This window comes from Sebastes fasciatus, chromosome 8, assembly GCF_043250625.1.
Source record: "Sebastes fasciatus isolate fSebFas1 chromosome 8, fSebFas1.pri, whole genome shotgun sequence".
Classification (NCBI taxonomy): domain Eukaryota; kingdom Metazoa; phylum Chordata; class Actinopteri; order Perciformes; family Sebastidae; genus Sebastes; species Sebastes fasciatus.
In genome coordinates, this window is record NC_133802.1 from 14,215,982 (window position 1) to 14,234,467 (window position 18,486).

The 18,486-nt window shown below is 40.7% G+C and overlaps 1 protein-coding gene across 2 annotated transcripts; it reads left to right on the forward strand.

Moving 5' to 3' along the window:
• Positions 1 to 5,159: 5,159 nt before the first annotated feature.
• On the forward strand, positions 5,160 to 18,068 carry LOC141772560 (synaptotagmin-2-like). 2 transcript variants are annotated; one of them, XM_074643662.1, is made up of 8 exons: positions 5,160 to 5,355; positions 5,688 to 5,848; positions 9,728 to 9,865; positions 9,960 to 10,127; positions 10,583 to 10,750; positions 11,947 to 12,064; positions 12,415 to 12,548; positions 14,798 to 18,068. In XM_074643662.1, the coding sequence occupies exons 1-8, from the start codon at positions 5,160 to 5,162 to the stop codon at positions 15,011 to 15,013; spliced, it is 1,299 nt and encodes a 432-aa protein (XP_074499763.1). In that variant the 3' UTR covers positions 15,014 to 18,068. The 2 variants fall into 2 exon arrangements, with proteins under 2 accessions (XP_074499763.1, XP_074499764.1); XM_074643663.1 differs by having other exon boundaries at positions 9,737 to 9,865.
• Positions 18,069 to 18,486: the final 418 nt, after the last annotated feature.

Consider the following 18,486-nt stretch of genomic DNA (forward strand, 5'->3'; position numbering starts at 1 on the left):
AAAGAGTTGGCCTGGTTTCCAAAGTCTGACAGAAAGGGAGAAATTACCCCTCATTCTGGGGGAAAAGAAAGAACGTGCTGTTACATGTGTCACTTCCTGCCACAACAAAAGAGACAACCAGTAGGATTTACTGGTACCATAATCTGATTACCACGACCGTCTCCTTTACTTATGTTTACTTGTATATACAATGTTTTATGTAATTTATCTCTTTCATTATCTATTTTATTCTATTATATAATATTATTATTCACTGTTTTTTTCCGTAGTCTGTTTTATTTTGTTTTTGTTTATTTTATTAATTGTATTTCATAATCATAATTATGCTTTGGTAACACATTTCAAATGTCATAAAATTGCACAAAATGTCTCAACAGCTATTTGACGGATTGATGGACTCCGTATTCATTGTAATCATTTAGGGATCCCTTAACTTTTCATCTACCACCATAATCAGGTCAAATAAAATTAAATAAATAAATAATAATACAAATATATAATAATAATAAATACAAAATTAAAATAAAATGTGTCCAATACTTTGGTTTATGACCAAATACAAAACTAATGACATTCCCATCAGCCTCAGCTGTACTTTGTGTTTACTGCTAATCAACTTAATGTAAGCAAAACACGCTAAACCAACATTATATCTGCTAAACATCATCATACTAACCATAGACTGTATATAAGAAGTGGACGTAGTCACTGTGACGTCACCCATTGGTTTGTGGACTGCTGTTTTGAAGCCTTGAGTTCCGCATTTTGGCTGTTGCCATCTTGTTTTTTTGCAACCAGAAGCGACAGGAGAGGGTGGAGCTAAGTACAACCGAACGCTGAATAACATTTATAACATTTTAGGTGACCAAAAAGGTTATAATTAACTTTCATGAACTGAAAACACATTGTGAAAGGGTTAAAGTTATAAGACGAAAATGCGGACAACTCCCAGACCAGACAACGCCGTGGTAGCAACCTGTCAATGTAGTCAAGGTAGCCACGCCCTAAAGCATACCCTGCTTTATGGTCTATTTGACTGTAAATGGGGCCATAATTTCCTAATAAACATCATGCTGTATTGAAGAAGACTTGAAACTGGCGATTGAGACCATAAACTCATGTTTACAATGTTACAATTCTACTGAGGTAATAAATCAAAGTGAGAAGAGCTGCTAACATGGCTGTAGAGTCGTCTTGTTTCTGTTATATTTAAATAATGTTGTTGTCATTAACCATTTTTGCTTCTGTCTATATAGAGATTTTAGGATCAAGCTATCGTGACCTACTTGTTATTCGGTAGTTTAAGTTTGATGAACTACTGTAGAAATCGTGTGCATTTTGGCAGCCTCAGTCAGCGGATAATTCATCACTAAAGATGGTAAAAGACTTCCTTCTGCAAAGAAAAAGCAGTTTACATGGTTGATTTGTCTGGAGTGAGCACTAAAAGCTGACTGTGAAGCAGGACTAATGGCTGTCATAAAACAATAGCGAAAGTCTGTGTCCTCTCTGTCCGTCCTCACTGTCGCCCTCAGACTGGAGGAGATAAAACGCTGGAGCGCATATCCATGAATGTTAATTTAATTGGTCTGGCTCGGCCTGATGTGAGGGACAAACAGGGCAAAATACACATAAACCTCAGGTGTAAGTGGACGCTTTTAACATGTCACAATATCTACGGTAACGTTTACTAGAGAGCGGAGACAGTGAGGCCTCTGATTCCTGTTTTTTGTTGAGTTAAAGTGAGTCATTTTCTAAATTTTCTCAATAACCGTAAACAGCATGTGTCATAGTTCAGTTACCATGTCAGTATATTATAACAAGATGTTGGTTGGTTGTAACATCAGCCTACATAACAGCAGCACAAGCTATTTTAGAGACATATATTTTAAGATGTTTAAACTAGTACTGGCCCCTGAATAATATAAGCTCATCCTCCCCGCTGTCAGCCTCAATTTAAATAATTTATACGTGGCAATAAATAGAGGCAGAATCTCTGGTGCCGACTTGGAGAACTGGCACTTGAGATATAGGAAATTCCTCTCTTTTTTTCCGCCCGTATCACCATGAGTTTAATAAAATCAGCAGCAGAAGTCTCCTCTCTTGTTATGCTTGTCATCTCTCTCTCTGCTTTCTGAATGGAGGTCTCGCCCAATCACTCATCGCTCTGTCGGCAGGCTGCTTTCAGCTGCACTTGTCACACTGTGATTTCTGGGAGCGATAAGAGCTCCGGTTGAGCATTTGTTTGGCCTGTGGAAACACCACCGGAGAATGGCTTGTTCATTTTGTTTGTTTTTAACGGTTAAACACCTTTCCTGGTCAGGCACCGTTGGATTGAGTACGGGGCAGCCAGCGTCCACTCCAGACAAAACAACGATAAATTGAGGATTGATAGTTATTTTCTCATAAATACTGTCGGTAACTGATTTCACATCATCGTCCACTGACCCTCACAACACTGTGAAGTATGTTAGGAACACTGGCCGACTGTGGTGACTGCCATTATCAGTCATTTTATGAAATAAGTTCTTGTGTAGTTCCACAGAGGAAATGAATTGAGTGTTACAAAGCCAAAGGGTTCAGTCCTCAGCTGAATCATAAGAAAGAGCTTTGTCACAGTTGTTTGGCACTTCCTGCTTTGTCATTCATTAAAGAGGACCTATTGTGCTCATTTTCAGACCCATACTTGTATTTTGGGTTTCTACTAGAACATGTTTGTTCTTAAAACTCTTTATTTTTCTCATACTGGCTGTGCTGCAGCACCTCTTTTCACCCTCTGTCTGAAACACTCTGTTCGCTCCTGCCCCGCCCTTCCGAAAAAATCCCAGTCTGCTCTGATTGGTCAGCTGGCCCTCTCTGTTGCGATCGGTCAACCAAACCAAACTCTTCAGACTCTGCTCCAGCTCCGCTCTAACTAGCTTTGTTTGAGGACGTGCCGAACTAGCCACTAGGCAAGTATTATGCAAATGTGTTACTTGGTGACATCACCATGTTATGGAAGAAAAGGCAGGACTTAAAGCAAGGCGTTTCAGGCAGTTCAGGAGCAGTGTTTCTGTGGAGGAGAGTAACTCCTTTTGGTGTGGACTTTGGGCTTTGTAACTTTGCAGATCTTATACATGCACAAAAAACTATATAACACACTAAAGGAAAGGGAAAAAGCACAATAGGTCCCCTTTAAGATATAACCCTTTATCATACTGTGGACAATACTGTATTTCCAATGCATCAAATTACTATACATGGATTTTCAGTGCATTTTTAGTCCTTTTATTAATCCTTACAGCCAAAGTCATTGAGATGTTGTTATTCAAGAATTACACTTGTCATACTTCTGCTAAACAGGAAAGGATCATAAATGAATGTATTTATATGTGGTATGAAGGTGCACTTTGCCTTTCTGCATGTTATATTAGAGCAGCTTCTGTTCATCTTTTGCTACAGTATGCAGTACAGTATGTGGACTTTGTGCCATTTCTTTTGCAAGCCACGTGCTTCTAGCTATCTTAGTTGTTTCTCTGTTTTCGACATGGATACATGTAAGCTGGTGGACTGAGAGGCCTTTGTCAAAGAAATGATTTGACCTGGATGTATTAAACAATACACTGTTTTGGTCATACTGTAATCGTTCAACTTACAAGGACTGAATGCTTTCGCACCGTCAAGAAAACATTTTTACTTGAAATGCAAATGGTGTGAATGAAGTATTTAGGTGTAACAGCAGAATGGGTGTATAGACAAAAAAGCTTTCTTTCATATTATTTTGTTTTGTATTATGCGTCTCACTACATCATCTATCTTTAATAATGTTTTTGAATATTTTAATTAGTGTGTCTGTGAATGAATGTCCTTTTTTGATGTTGTTTATTTATAATTTGTTCTCAGGTCCATCTTGTGAAATTAATAAATAGAGCTTAACTAACTAACACCATCACAGATGTAAAAAAAAAAAAAAAAATGTCACCAGCATTTTGCATCCATGGAACTGGAGACACATCAGTGGCAAATCTAGCAAAACCAGTTTCAGTTTGCTTGTCTGGCTGTGTTTGCTTTTGTGGCAGATGGAGAAGAAAGGATTAGTGGTTCAGGCATGTACCTTTTGAAGATAAACTCTCTCAATGCCATCAGCAAATGCAGGAAATATAATTGATATATCTGTTTGTTATGCCACTGCTCCCAGGTCACATTTCATTACATTTATTTGGCATTTTGTCCAAAGTGTCTTACATGTTTTCCCCTTATAAATAAGGAGTAATTTGCGGTTCAACCTTTTGACCGAGAGTGAAGTGGCTCGTCTTGGTGTTAGATACCAGTCTTAAAACAGCTCTATTAACATGTAATGCACCAAATCATATCCATCCGTTTCGGCACTTAAGTTAAACAAACCACAGCAGGTGGCATTTCTGGAAATAAACCGTAAATACGTCCCTCTTTTGATTGTTGTCTGGTGACTTACCATGTTATTGTGAACTTCAGAACTTGTGTGTAATCCCTTTTTTTCCCCATGAATTATTTTGTCTCCAAAATGCCAGCCCGTTCTCATTCCCGGGGTGTTAAATACCAACGTTTTGTCACCCTTAAGGTGACGTAGGTTAAAGAACGAGAGGACACACATGGGTGGTGGGAGGGGAGGCAGATGGGTCCAACAAACCTGGCTTTCATCCAGGAGACCGCCGTTCCTGTCCCGTGCATTACGTTAAAATCAGCGATTCGTTCGTGTCCCATGTTCACAACGTTCAGTGTCATTTTCACGGTACAAACATAGTAGTTTTAAGCCCAACCATGTAGTATTTTCTTAAACCTAATGATAGTGGTTTTATTGCTTGAACCTAAGCAAGTGTTTTTGTTTAATTCACAACATTAAGCACATGTTTACTGCGACCGAAAAGTGACACTGAGGGGTCTAACGAACCGTCGGTATATGACGAGTTGGGATGAGAATGTGTTGAAAGTGTGAATATTTGCTCAAACAAACTTGGATCCTGTGTGTGATTTTTCTTTTTCAAATGATTCCAAAAATGTGAAAATTGGCTGAATGACTCAAACCTCCACGGAGCGTCAATATCTGCCAGTGAATTTTGACACACGAGTGCAACACGGTGATGGTTGGATACTCTTAATGACCGTTTTCATGCTGTTTTTCAGGGACCGTGTGTGCAGCTTAAATGACGAAGTGGAACTTGTTCAAGCATCAGACAACGCCCATGGTAGCTGCTAACCCAACGGGGGCCAGTGCCCTGACTGTGACACCAGCCCCTGTCGCACTAGTCTCCACCGACAACTCCACCGAGCCGGTCAACAAGAACGATGCCTTCGACGAGATCAAAAACAAGTTCCTAAATGAAATCGACAAGATCCCACGTGAGTGCCAGACAAAAAACCCCAAACCTGTTCCGATCAACCAGCTTGTATCGATGTGACTCTAAGCGATGATTTTGGAATTAGATTTTCTCTGTAGCCGCAGGCATCGGCAGCCTCATAATGTCTTTATTCAGTATTGATCACTGGCTGCCCTCCCTAATGCCAGAGAAATCTAATTTTCACCCAATCTAATTGCTAATCTAGCACCTCGTACTAAATATATGTGGCCCGGGACATGACATGGAGTAGGCTAAATGATTGGTTGGTCAAATGTCAAAGTATTTGCTTCCTTTCTTTCTCTTTCTGGGTGTGGATGTGTGTATTCTCCTCAGTGCCGTCCTGGGCCATCATTGCCATTGCCGTGGTCGCTGCTTTACTCATTCTAACGTGCTGCTTCTGCATCATCAAGAAATGTTGTTGCAAGAAGAAGAAGAACAAGAAGGGCAAGAAGGGAAAGGGTGACATGGGAATGAAGAACCTGAAAGGGGGCGAGGTATGTTCGATCCCGGCCGAGGGGGATTTACACCTACACTGTATAGGAAGCAGCTAGGCAACCTGTTTATCATGTAACAGCCGTGGGGCTTACAGTGGAGCTTTGTACTGTAGATAGATATAAATAGAGAGAAAACATGCATGTCGTGATACGTTTGACTCAGCTAATTATATCACAAACATTACACATTTTATCCTACTAGCAAGTTTGAAATGTAGATCACACATCATTTATACAGACTGTTTAACTCTTTGATGGATTTCTAACCCAGTTCTCCGCAGGTGTTAATTACATTCTTTATTCACCATGATTATTTTTCATTTTTCTCTTTCTTTTTTCTTTTTTTTTATTATTTAATGTATTTGTCATTAATGTTATTGTTGCTCTTTCTCTCACTTGTGCTTTTGGGGGTTGAGTGGAAAATGACAGGACTCTTATCTTATCCAGCCGAACCATTGTTTTCCTCAGTAATTATGAAAATTACTAGTTAGCACAATGCTGGGGCCTATAATTATTATTTTTTCACCTACCTGATTGATGATTTGACAAAACACAATAAGAGTAAATCTAAAAGTGGAGTTATTTTAGAAACCCAGCGGCCCCGCTGCACGAGATATGATTGTGCTAATGAGGAGGCCTCCTCTATCTGTCATTTTCCTCGCTCCCTACAGTGTAGCTGACTACATTTCTGCTGTGATTACACTTCTTTGGTGTCTGCTGTGAGTTCAATCTCTTCCTTTGTCTCTGCTCTCCTCCTTCCTGCTTTGTGTCTTATGTGTGCTCCGTGTATCTTGACTGTGGTGGACTTCTCGTGGCTACGGTAGGTCCGATAGCACGCGGCGCCCCTCTCTGGCCGCTCTGAGTAAGCGCAGACCAGGGCGGGTGGTGGTGGTGGTGGTGGTGGTGGTTGTGGGTGGAGGGTGTGGGGGGGGCGGGCTGGGCTTGAAGGGGTTGGATTGCAGTGATGATGATGACTATGAGTGCTATGGCTTCCTTAGTTTTTTTGCAAGCTTTAGGTGCTGCGGGTGCTTGAGGAACATTAATGGGAGCGATTTTTAAGCTGCTTCGCAAAATCCACCGAACTGATATGCCGCACCAAACTGCTATGTCTTGAATATTCAATTTTTTGGCAAAAAAAAAAAAAAGCAACAGAGCAAAAGACGTGTTTAAGTGGTTTGAACATGAAACTCATCCTGTTTAGCCTTTGAATGACGAGTGCACTCAGCAACTCACTAGAGATCACTAACTTGCATGTGCAAGGGGTAAGCTGGGTATTTGTCAAATAAATAAGCTGGAACTTTAACTAACTGAGAGCTTTGGAGCGTGATTCCACCACGACAGGCCTTTCGATCGTTCAACACAACCAAAAAACTGACAAACGATTTAGAGATACAGTGACGTAAAATTCACATGTCGTGCCCCCACTCGTGCAAACACGCTCCAAGTTCCATGACAGATAAAGCTGTTTGTAACTCTTGACAAAGACCAGCATATTCCCTTGCAGTAGGTATCATTGAATGGCCACAACTTGACTTGAGAGTAACGTTCCTGGATGACCCATGCTGCTGACATACTAGGTGAAAGTCATTGACCGCCCTCCCCCCTCTCTCCCTGAAGCACTCGGGTCTCACTGAGGAGAAATGGTGGGCTAGAATGTTTGCCCACTTGGCCTGATTTCAGTCAATGTGCAAAATTAAAGCTACAATCAACTGTTTTTTTACACATATTTCTCTTGATAAAAGCACCGAGCTCACAATTCACCCCATCGAGTTGACCAAAGGGCATGCATTCAGACAAACCATGTCTTTATCTTTGAACCCTCCACTGGAAGTTTGAGGAAAATTTAGCATGATCCCTCCATGGATGTGTACATTTCACTCAGAACACACATATAGACATTTTTGGGCCTGATAAAAATAGACAATTAAAACAAAAAAATCATTTATTTTATCTGTCTGTATAAGATATTATAAGGTAATTCATTTTTTTTTTACATTTGACATCAGAAAGAAACTCGGATCCTGCATTGTGTGGCCTGGCATGCTTGAATGAAAAGCATTTACCACAATAAAGACAAGAGAATGACACATATACGGATATTGTGTGAGAATGTGTGTGTGTGTGTGTGTGAGAGAGAAAGGGAGTTTTTAAGCATGCAAGAGAGCCTGCATGTAAGCAAATGTGTGTGTGTAGGGTACAGTATGGTGTGCGGTGGGCGTGACTGTGTGTGTATTATCTGTGTGTGTGCCCTGTTCCTCCTCTTCCAGCTCATCAGTGAGTAGCTGGACCCTCCAGTCTTGCGAAGACAGCAGTGTTTTTTCAAGAAGACAGCCATAGGAAAGTAGGCCATACTGAGATATTATCCGGCTTCATACAGTATCGCAAATGAAAGTTTACTTTAATATTCACATCAGAGCAAATTGCTTTAACTCGATTAGTCACGACCGCCTCTAAAGAGATGACGGACTGAAGAGTCGTGGGGTGTGATGTGAAGGCGAGATTGATTTATCTTTTTCATCGGTTATCTCAGGAGCAGTTAACTGATTTTTTTTTTTTTTGTTCTAGCATATGATCAAGTGTCACAATAATTCACATGGAAAAAACTTGTTTGGAATAAATTGTGAAATTGATCAGCAATTCAGTTAGCCACAATAATCAGGCCAGAGTACAATCCGCAACACCAGTGTAAACACATTAATGAGACTTTGAGATGTCAGGAAGAGATAAACTGCCGACAGTAATACTGTCTGGCTTGTTTGTCAAAAAGCTTATCAGTTGGAGGATATCCGCCTGCAATTTTTAGCAAGTTTGAGAGCTTTTCAAGAAAAGTGTCAGGAATCACTGGCGTCAGGAGTTTGATCAAATCACATCGACTCCTCACAAAGCTCCGTCCTTCAGTTCCTCTCAGGAAGGACGCTCTGCTTCTCGTGACAGCTTGTGTTTGAGATGCCGTACACGGGGTGGACAATAAAACAAGTACGCCTCGCACCATAGTGCAACGCAGCGCAACAGCTCTGCAATGAATACTAGTTTGAAGTGTTCACTTTTGTGTTGAACTTTGTGAGAAAATATCCCCTAATGTCCCGCAGCCTGTTTACTTGTGAATTTGGCTCATCTTTGCTGAGGCAGCGTTCTTCTGTGTGGGATATGCGTCACGATTTTTTTTAGACTTTTTTAACAAGTTAATGTGACTCAGTTGGGATGAGTCATAGTTGGTATTTGTGTAGCTGCCTGTGTAACTGCCTGTGTAAACGCGATGCAGTCCCTTCAAAGTCCCGTTTCATGTCATGTTCCTGTTTATTTGTCCACCCCCTGTTAATATCCCAATTCCAGGCAGCTACACAAGTGAGCCATATTGATTATGTTAAGGTTTTGAGTGAAAAAGGAGAACTTCCAGAGGTTTTTGCTTGCCTGTTGTGTTAGATAGTAGTATATTGTGAGGTGTTCCTGTTTTTCTGTCCACCCCCTGTATATAATAACTGTTTTTATTCTGTTGTTTCTCTCTCTTTCTCACTCTATCTCTCTCCACTCTTCGCACAATAAGTTCTATTGCAATGGCATTTTTGTAGTCAAAGAAAAAATTCCCTACATTTATCAGATTTTAACAAATAACCTGTAATGCTCATGAAAGAACGAAAACGAAAGAAAAAACAGCAAATGGTGTCACCCAAGAAATAGTGAAATCAAGTCAGGTTGCAACCGTGGCCATCGATGAACAGATTGCACTAGTAACACCGGGGTGAGCGGGGGTAAGTGGCAGGTAGGTGCTGTGGCTAACCCGACTGCTGATGCCCGAGGTTTAGTGTTCAGCACAGCCGCCACCTCACAAACGCCCTCTCACTCGTCTTCTTCCTCGCCCTCCCCCCTCTGTCTTTGCAGAAACAACAGGACGATGACGATGAAGAAGATGATGTGGAACCTGGACTGACTGGAGACGAGAAAGAGGAGGAAGTGAAGGAGAAAGAAAAGCTCGGGAAGCTGCAGTACTCCATCGATTATGACTTCCAGGAGAACAAGGCAAGTAGTTTATTTGACATTTGACAAACAGGATCAAGGACATAGTGAAGAAATGCTCACTGAATTTCAATCCCCTTACTTCCTACCTCCCCAGCTGACTGTGGGAATCCTGCAAGCAGCTGATCTCCTCTCCATGGACAGCGGCGGCACCTCCGACCCCTACGTCAAGGTCTTCGTCCTCCCTGACAAGAAGAAGAAGTACGACACGAAGGTTCACAAGAAAACGCTCAATCCTGTCTTCAACGAGACCTTTACCTTCAAGGTGAGCCGAAACACCTCGTGATCACCCGTTCCTTATTACTTATTAAAACAAGCTGTTTGATCTGTAGACAGGTCCCGTTAAAAGGTGAAATCCTATCTTTCTCTATTTCTCTGAGCTGCTTAGAATCTGATTTCTTTTTCTCAAATACCTCCGGCAAGCAGGGATTAAAAAAAAAAGCAGCAGACATACTGAAGGTGTCCGACAAGGAGAATGTGTTAGAGAATCAAATTAAAGGAGAGGGCCACCTCTGGTGCACCTTGCCTGCTGACACAGCTCGATAAAAAAAAAAAAATTCCAACACGTTTTCCTCGTCAAAGTCAGGCTGGTTCTGCTGAAGCTGCATGTTATTAAGTCAAGCCATTTTGAGCTCCGGGGCCAAAGTCGCAAACGCATTGCTGTTTAGTTCTGATCTGACTTGTGCTGTAAGTAAACTGGGATTACTTTTTGTCTTCCAGATTCCGTTCCAAGAGATGGGAGGGAAGATTCTGAACATGTCCGTCTACGATTTCGATCGCTTCTCTAAACATGATGTCATCGGAGAGATTAAAATACCCATGAACACTCTTGACTTGGCAAAGCCTATTGAGGAGTGGAGAGACCTGGACAGCGCAGATCAAGAGGAGGTAATAGTCATGCAGTGTTGTATTACTTTTACCGCGCTGCTATTGAAAATACGCTTAATAGATGTATATTATACGTCTATTTGTCTGTAGACGTTTAGTTTAAAGGTTATTCACGGTTGAAAAGTTTAGTAGACATACACACTTAGCCTAGGCGTTGTTTCAACCTGTGAATCTGTGACAAAAAAGAAACAGTTATACTGTAAACACGGGGGTGTACAGTGCTTATATTAAATATTTACAGGTTCTTATGCTTTTCTAACATATGGTCTAAAAGTGGGGTATATATAGCCAGTAAATCCTGTGGTCTGTATCAGAGCTAAAGCATAGAGGCAATGTTGAAACACGTCCATTGCTCAGTGGGTCCCTTTAAGTGGAATGTTATAGAGATGCACATTTTACTAGATTTTTGAGGCCAATATCAACAATATTGATCCCTTAAAGAGGCTATAATTTATATTTTTACAATGTAAAAAGGGGACACTCACAGTCATTAACTTAAAGAGAATTATCACCAGAACGGAGCTTTATAGTGAATTTTAGCTCATTGTTTAGCTGTCCGGCCCGCAACTTTGCTGTTATGGTTCACTCTTACAGCTCTCAAGACTCCAAATGAATGATAAATGAAGATGTGTAAATAGTAAAAGACTAATAACAGCCGATATTATATACTGAAATACGTTTTTTCAGACTCTCAGCAAAAAACACCTTTTAGAGCAACCTACCCTCAGCTTACTGCTGATGACATAATACAGAAATAACCAGGGGCACAAGGCAACTTGGTCTGTTTACCAATGAGATCCAGAGGGCCGAAGGACACACTTTTTTGTGTTTCTAACCTGCTTCCTCTGTAGCCACGCAGCCTGTAATGTGGTGTTTTTTCACCATTACGCTGCACTAGAATATGAAAAACCGGTTTTAATCAATGAAACCTCCCCAGAGCCACCTTAAGATAAAATAATCGCCCTACAGTTGCTTGCGGTCTCAGATATTTCATTAACTTTGAAAAGGAGATGTATTTAAGAATACCAGAATAGCGGGAATTATTTGTATTGACGGTGTATATTTTTTTCCAAAGGGACGGTTTGTGTATTTGTGTATTTGTGTATTTGTGTAGTGTGCGTCAGAGAAAAAGACATATATTCTACATCAGACCTCCTTTAACTTTCTCTCCCCGTCCCTCCTCCTCCTCCTCACAGCCGGAGAAGCTGGGTGACATTTGCATCTCTCTGCGTTACGTCCCCACTGCTGGCAAACTTACCATCTGTATTCTCGAGGCCAAGAACCTGAAGAAAATGGACGTGGGTGGACTGTCAGGTATAAACACGGAGCTGAGCATCAAGATATTGCATTTCATTATCTCACTTGATGCTATTTCGGTGTTCACAATTTGACAGAAATCCATCAGCTTAATGTGACATTTGGATGCTTGCAGTGGGACTGCAGCAGTGTACACAGCAACGTGCCTGTGAGCACACAGCCATTAGGTCGGCCCCTGCTCTGCTCACGTGCTGACGCTGCAGTGCTTACCATGCACCAGCGCTCGCTCCCCCCTGGCTTCAGCATTGGCCCCATCTGTTGGTGCATTACAGCACTGCAACCCAAACATGCATGTGGATTTTTTTAATCAGCTTTATCACTATTTTCCACCTTCTTTCTGTTTTCAGATCCCTACGTGAAAATTAACCTGCTGCAGAACGGAAAGAAGCTGAAGAAGAAGAAGACGACGGTGAAGAAGAACACTTTGAATCCGTACTACAACGAGTCCTTCAGCTTTGAGATTCCTCTTGAGCAAATGCAGGTAAGGACACAGACTTGCGTGTTCAAATCATTTAGGATATATCAAGGGTGGAAAGACTTACCATGCAATCCTACAGGAATAAAAGTGCTGCTCTGAAGGAAGTGCTGGTGTTGAAAAAGCCCCGTAAACAAGTACAAATAGTTATTACTGTAAAAAAGGCAAATGTGTAGATCAATACCAATGTTCCCTGGCAAGCAATCCATCATCACACAGAGGAAAAAAGCAATTATATTGACACAAATAATGCCCTTACACTGCTGTCTTGTTCCCAATTTGCATTTCTATTTCATGTGAACATGACTGACAACGATTATTAGACCACAGATGGTCTCTTTCAGATAAAAGCTGAGGATGGGAACACAGCTGTATATGTGAACAATTTCTGTTGAATTGTCACCTCATCATCCTCTAATTGGTAAAGTACATGTGAGAATTCATAAGCAATGAAATGCTCAGTTGAATACGCTCTTGAGTTTTGCTGCTACGGCCTTATTTGGTCTGGTGTGACCAGTATGGTGGTTAATGTTGGCAATCTTTAGATAGGTATTGCTGTGGGACTGACATTAGACATTGAGACAGTTGGCTGACTCCATGACTCTTCTCTACTTGTCAACACATTTGACTCTTTAGAGGAATAGTTTGACGTTTCGCTTTCTTGCTGAGAGTTAGATCTGAAGATCTGAGCCACTCTCATGTCTGTCCGGTAAATATAAGGCTATAGCCAGCCGCTAGTTAGCTTAGCTTAGCATAAAGTCTTGAAGTCAATTGGACAGCTCTAAGTACAGGTGTGAACGCAATAAAGACGCATTGAGGACGCATTGGTGTCCTATCGCTCAGTCCACATTCAGAGGTGGTCTGGGCCGCATTCTTTTAGTAGTGTGTATGCGAATGTGTGCTGGGCCACATTAAGGACCGCCTACTCAACTGACGTCCCGCTTGGATCCGCAAGGTCTCACTCAGGGGAATAGACAGGTAGACGTGAGCGCTTATCTGCCTCGCGGCATGGAAACAGCCTCTGTGCTCTACTGTAATCTGTCGGTACAACTGTATTTTATTAAAGTATATCTTATCTATAGGCTACATATCGGAAGCTCTGTACCCCGCTGTTGCCTGGCAAAGGCCTCCGTGCCGGTGGCGGTACAATAACCCTATATTTTGATGTTATAAAAATGTTAATAAAATGTACCCGAATTCACGAATATGTAGGATATTACTACTGATATTCCTGTAATATTGCGTAACAACGTATGCTGTATTAGCCATGTGTTTACTACGTGTTTATTTGCATATAGAGCAGGAAAGTGAGATCCGATCACAAGTTGTCACTCAAGACGCATGTGGAGACGCATTCTAATGCCAGGTGTGAAGAGATGTACTTAGAGCTCTCCACTTATAATCCGATCACTGAGGACGCATCTTAAAACCAGGTCTGAACAGGGCTTTTGTGTTTTTTATTCACATTATTATTATTCAAATATATAATGTTGATCTTCTCATCTAACTCTCTGTAAGAAAGAAAATAAGCATATTTCATCAAACTATTTCTGTAACATTATATCCAGTAACATGACACTCCTGGCCAATGTTCATGGCCGTGCATACAGTATATACAAACTGTGCGATCAGGAGGTAGAGCAGGTCGGAGATCGGCGGTTCGATCCCAGCCTCCTCCAGTCCAGCATGTCGAAGTGTCCTGGGGCAAGATACTTACATGGCAGCCTCCTCCATCAGTGTATGAATGTGTGTGTGAATGGGTGAATGCTGACATGTAGTGTAAAGCACTTTGAGTGGTCGGAAAACTAGAAAGGTGACATATAAATGCAAGTCCGTTTACCATTTACCGAACAAGAAACGCTGTCATTTCTTTGGATAATGCTGGAGAAGGCAATGCTTATTGATTTCCTACACTGTTGATCTGAAAGACAAAACCAGCATCAAACATGCGATAAACATATTTCATCCAAAATTTGACATAAGTGTGCTTTACAATAAGAAACACAAAAAAAATCTAATCTTTAATGTTTATGAAGACAGAAGCAAGCAGGACACTGAACATGTTTGGATTCCACATAAATGGTAGCAAGTCCCATTCCCCACCTCCCAACCAGAGAAACCCTGTGGTGACACCGCCAAACACTGGGCATTATGCACCATCATCAACTGTACAATACTTTAAAAGCTCCCCTCCACTCATATCCGTGTAATCATCGCGGCATTTCTGAACCTTGTTGTAATGCTCTCTCTCCCAGAAAATCCTCGCTGTGATCACAGTGCTGGATTATGACAAGATTGGCAAGAACGATGCCATTGGGAAGATCTTGGTGGGAAGCAAGTCCGCGGGGGCCGGGCTGAAACACTGGTCCGACATGCTGGCCAACCCCCGCCGCCCCATCGCCCAGTGGCATCCACTGCAGCCAGAGGAGGAGGTGGATGCCGCCCTCGCGGCTCTGAACGCCAAGAAGTAAACCTGCCACCCCCCCCTCCTGAACACATCGTCCCCACCTCCACCTTATTACCTACCCATGCATTTCCCACCATGCCTCCAGGTCCCACATATCAGTGTATATTCCAGAAGAACACCCCAACTGTACATCTGCTCCCTCCAACCCCACCCCCACCCCTCCTCCTCTCCCGCCGCCACCTTTCAAAAGATCCATTCAACATGATGGGAAATATAGTTTAAAAAAAAAGCGCATCATGTTATATGAAATCATGTCATTGAAAAAGAAGACAAGTTACAGGATGGACAGATACTCCGTTGATTTCCTTTAGATCTATTTTTGTATTGGGGTTGTGGTTCCATTAATAAGAATACAGAGTAGAAGAGTGCTATATGGGAATCTGGTGATAGAGGGGATAAAACACTCACTCATATTGTACTTCTTCTCACCCCTTCCCTTTAGTGACACAGTTTTGCTTAGAGTAGTGCTTAATAATAAAATGCTTTATACTGCCATATATGATAGAGAAATAACACAAGCAGGTCCATTCCTTAGGTGTATCGTGCACCATGTTCCACACCTGCCAGTTATCATTCTAGATGATTCTGTTAGTTTGAAGTACATTCCTAGAGTTGGGTAGCAAAGTAGGGATAGGCACATATCCAGTTACCCACAAACACACTGCCTTTTTTGATTAGTTAACCTTCTTCTGCCCATCGTCTCAGGAAAACTGAGAGGAAACTGAAACTCCATGCCTTTTTTTCTAAACGGGTTCTTATTATTCAAATACTCCACTCGATGAGAATGATTCAAAAGCTTGAGCGCTTGTTTTTTTCCGGTGACGTAAGGCTCGCGACCGGTGTTAGTTTATCCATGAGATGGTACGTTAGGGAACAGGGAGTGGTGGATTTTCAGTATAAAAAAACAAAAAAAAAGAAGAAGAAGAAGAAGAAGGCGAGGATATATCAGCGTGGGTACAACAGAGACTGATTCCAACCACCAATGACATGATATTTACAAGGTGTCGATTACTGCCTGCAGTCTACCACCTCCCCTCCCAACGCCTCTGATTCTGTATCCCACTTGTTGTGCTACTGCCATTAGTCATGGACTTGACACAAGGGTTTTACTTCAAAGAAATCCCTATAACCGTCTTACAGTCATAAAGGAGACAAGCCTTCAAAGTAACAAAATAAGCAATTTTCAACTACCAGGGACGCCTTCCAGTTAGCGGTGTTGTTCTCTTCATTTTCTTTATTTTTTCTTTTTATTTATCCAGTTTATTTTATTTAACTTCAAACACTTTTATTCCTCAAGCACTTTAAAATCCAAATGTTACGTTCAAGTACCCTCAGAAACCAGAGCTTTAATTATTTATGTTATAAATAACTGCTGGTTTTAAGAAGACAAATAGAGCAAGGGAGTGCGTTATGTAAGCAGTTTTTTGTTGTTATTTGCTTTGTTTCGGCTCAGCTTTTCGTATATGTGTTTTTAATTGTTTGAATATTACGTTTCTCACTTGATTGCAAGGATATGGTCTGGAAGAAGGCACTGATCTGTGTGTATTTTATACACAGCTTACCAAACTGTTGAATTTAATTGCACTACTGGGTATTATTCTGTTCTGTGGTAATTTGACACTGTTTTCCTTGATCCATGTAAGTTTTTTTTTTTAATTATAAAATGTTGTGAGATTGAATTTTTCTGTGGCACATGTGGCATGCCAGACAGGTCTCCTCATATAAATGAAAAGAAAAGAGACACATTATGATCTAATCCTACCTGGCTCCTTCACACTTGTGTTTGTAAATTAATATTCCGTTGAAGAGGAGTTTTGAGGACGAACTTTGTCTTATGACAAAATCCAAACCGTTCATCAGCCCTGAATAAATTGGCAGATGCGTAATTTAATTCCCGATATGCGATGGGTGCATGGGCCCAGGTATACCTGCTTGGAGGTCTAGTTATTTGTTAAAATCAGTGCCGTCTGTGAGCACCAACAGCAAAAGCTACCCGTTGACTGTGTGCAAGAAAATGCAAAGTCAACGTAAATCAAACGTAAACAGTACCACAAAGTTTTTTGGAATTTAATGAATGTCGTCTCTTGTATCTTTCTCTGTTGGAAATTGTAATTCTTTATTTTTTTATACCAACATAGATTTCAGTTTTTCATCTCACTTTTTTCCTCCGTTGACGAAGCAGCACTAAAGAAAAGGCAACGTGGAAGCAATCAAGCAACCCATTTGGTGTGTAGTTTTGCCTATATACATAGTTCATACACGTTGATACTGCATGTTTATACAAAATACTGTACATAGGAGCATGTTTTAGAGACGAAGCAAAAATATCTCGTGTACGTAAAATGGGTGTCATTTGTCATTTTAATAACACAAACGAAGGGGAAAAAAAAAAAATGCACTGTATATTTTCTAAATGAAACAAAATGTGTATTTATTTTCCATGAGGGTCATTGGAGAGAATGTCATACAAATATTAGAGTACTATTACTAATAAGAACCTTTCCACGCCTGAAATTCGTAAGCAAGTGTGTCGTCCAGTACTGTGTGTGAGTTCATGTAGGATGAAAATGTAGCCGCATGCTTGCTATATAATTCCTTGTGATCCAAGATTTTATTTGACACCATTTATCTTCCGTACATTTTGTTTCAGCTCTAATCTGAAGGCCAATGTTTGAATAATTTCTGGATTTTATTGCTATTGCTTTTTTTTTAAAAACAAAATGTTTTCAATTTTTTAATGTTGGGATGGGAGTAGGGGTCTCCAAGTCTATAACATGACTATTTTCTAATAATTGGCACGGTGTTATTTTGAAATAACTCATGAGAGGAAGATTGAATAATTCTGCAAACTGTAGGTGGATTGTAGGAGTTGTTATTTGTGCCAGTAGTGAAGCCTGTTGGATCATATCTTTGTATGAAACGCATTTCCAGGGGCCAAAAGATGAATAATCACATTCCAGTGAACACAAAATGACTTGGAATCCCTTCTTCTCTCTTTCTTTACTTGGAAGTCTTTATTTTTCACTTCTACAGTATTTAAATGACCTGAAACCCTTCAAGACTGTGTCTCTTTTACTGTGTTTATTATACAATACGTGTATGTGTATACAAGATAAATGAATAAGATAAAACTAAAGCCATAAAACTCAAGCACTAACTCTTTAGAGCTCAGCTGAGTAGCTAGAGTTTATAACTATATTATGAAGAAAAAAAAATCTCTGACGTGTTCTTCATTTTCCTTGGCCAGTGTATCTCTTTTACATTCCGTTGTTTGTTCATCAAGAGGGCAAAATCCACTTTTTTCTGTATATGTGAGCTTTGAGAACAGTTGTGAGTTTAGTAGAGTGAGTGTGTCTTTTTCTACTTTCAGAGCTGTTGATGTCCTTGTTTCATAGAGATAGCTGATTTTACAGTATTGTGATTAGTAATGTATATGCCTTGTTTTGATAGTATAAATAATAGATATAATATCACAAT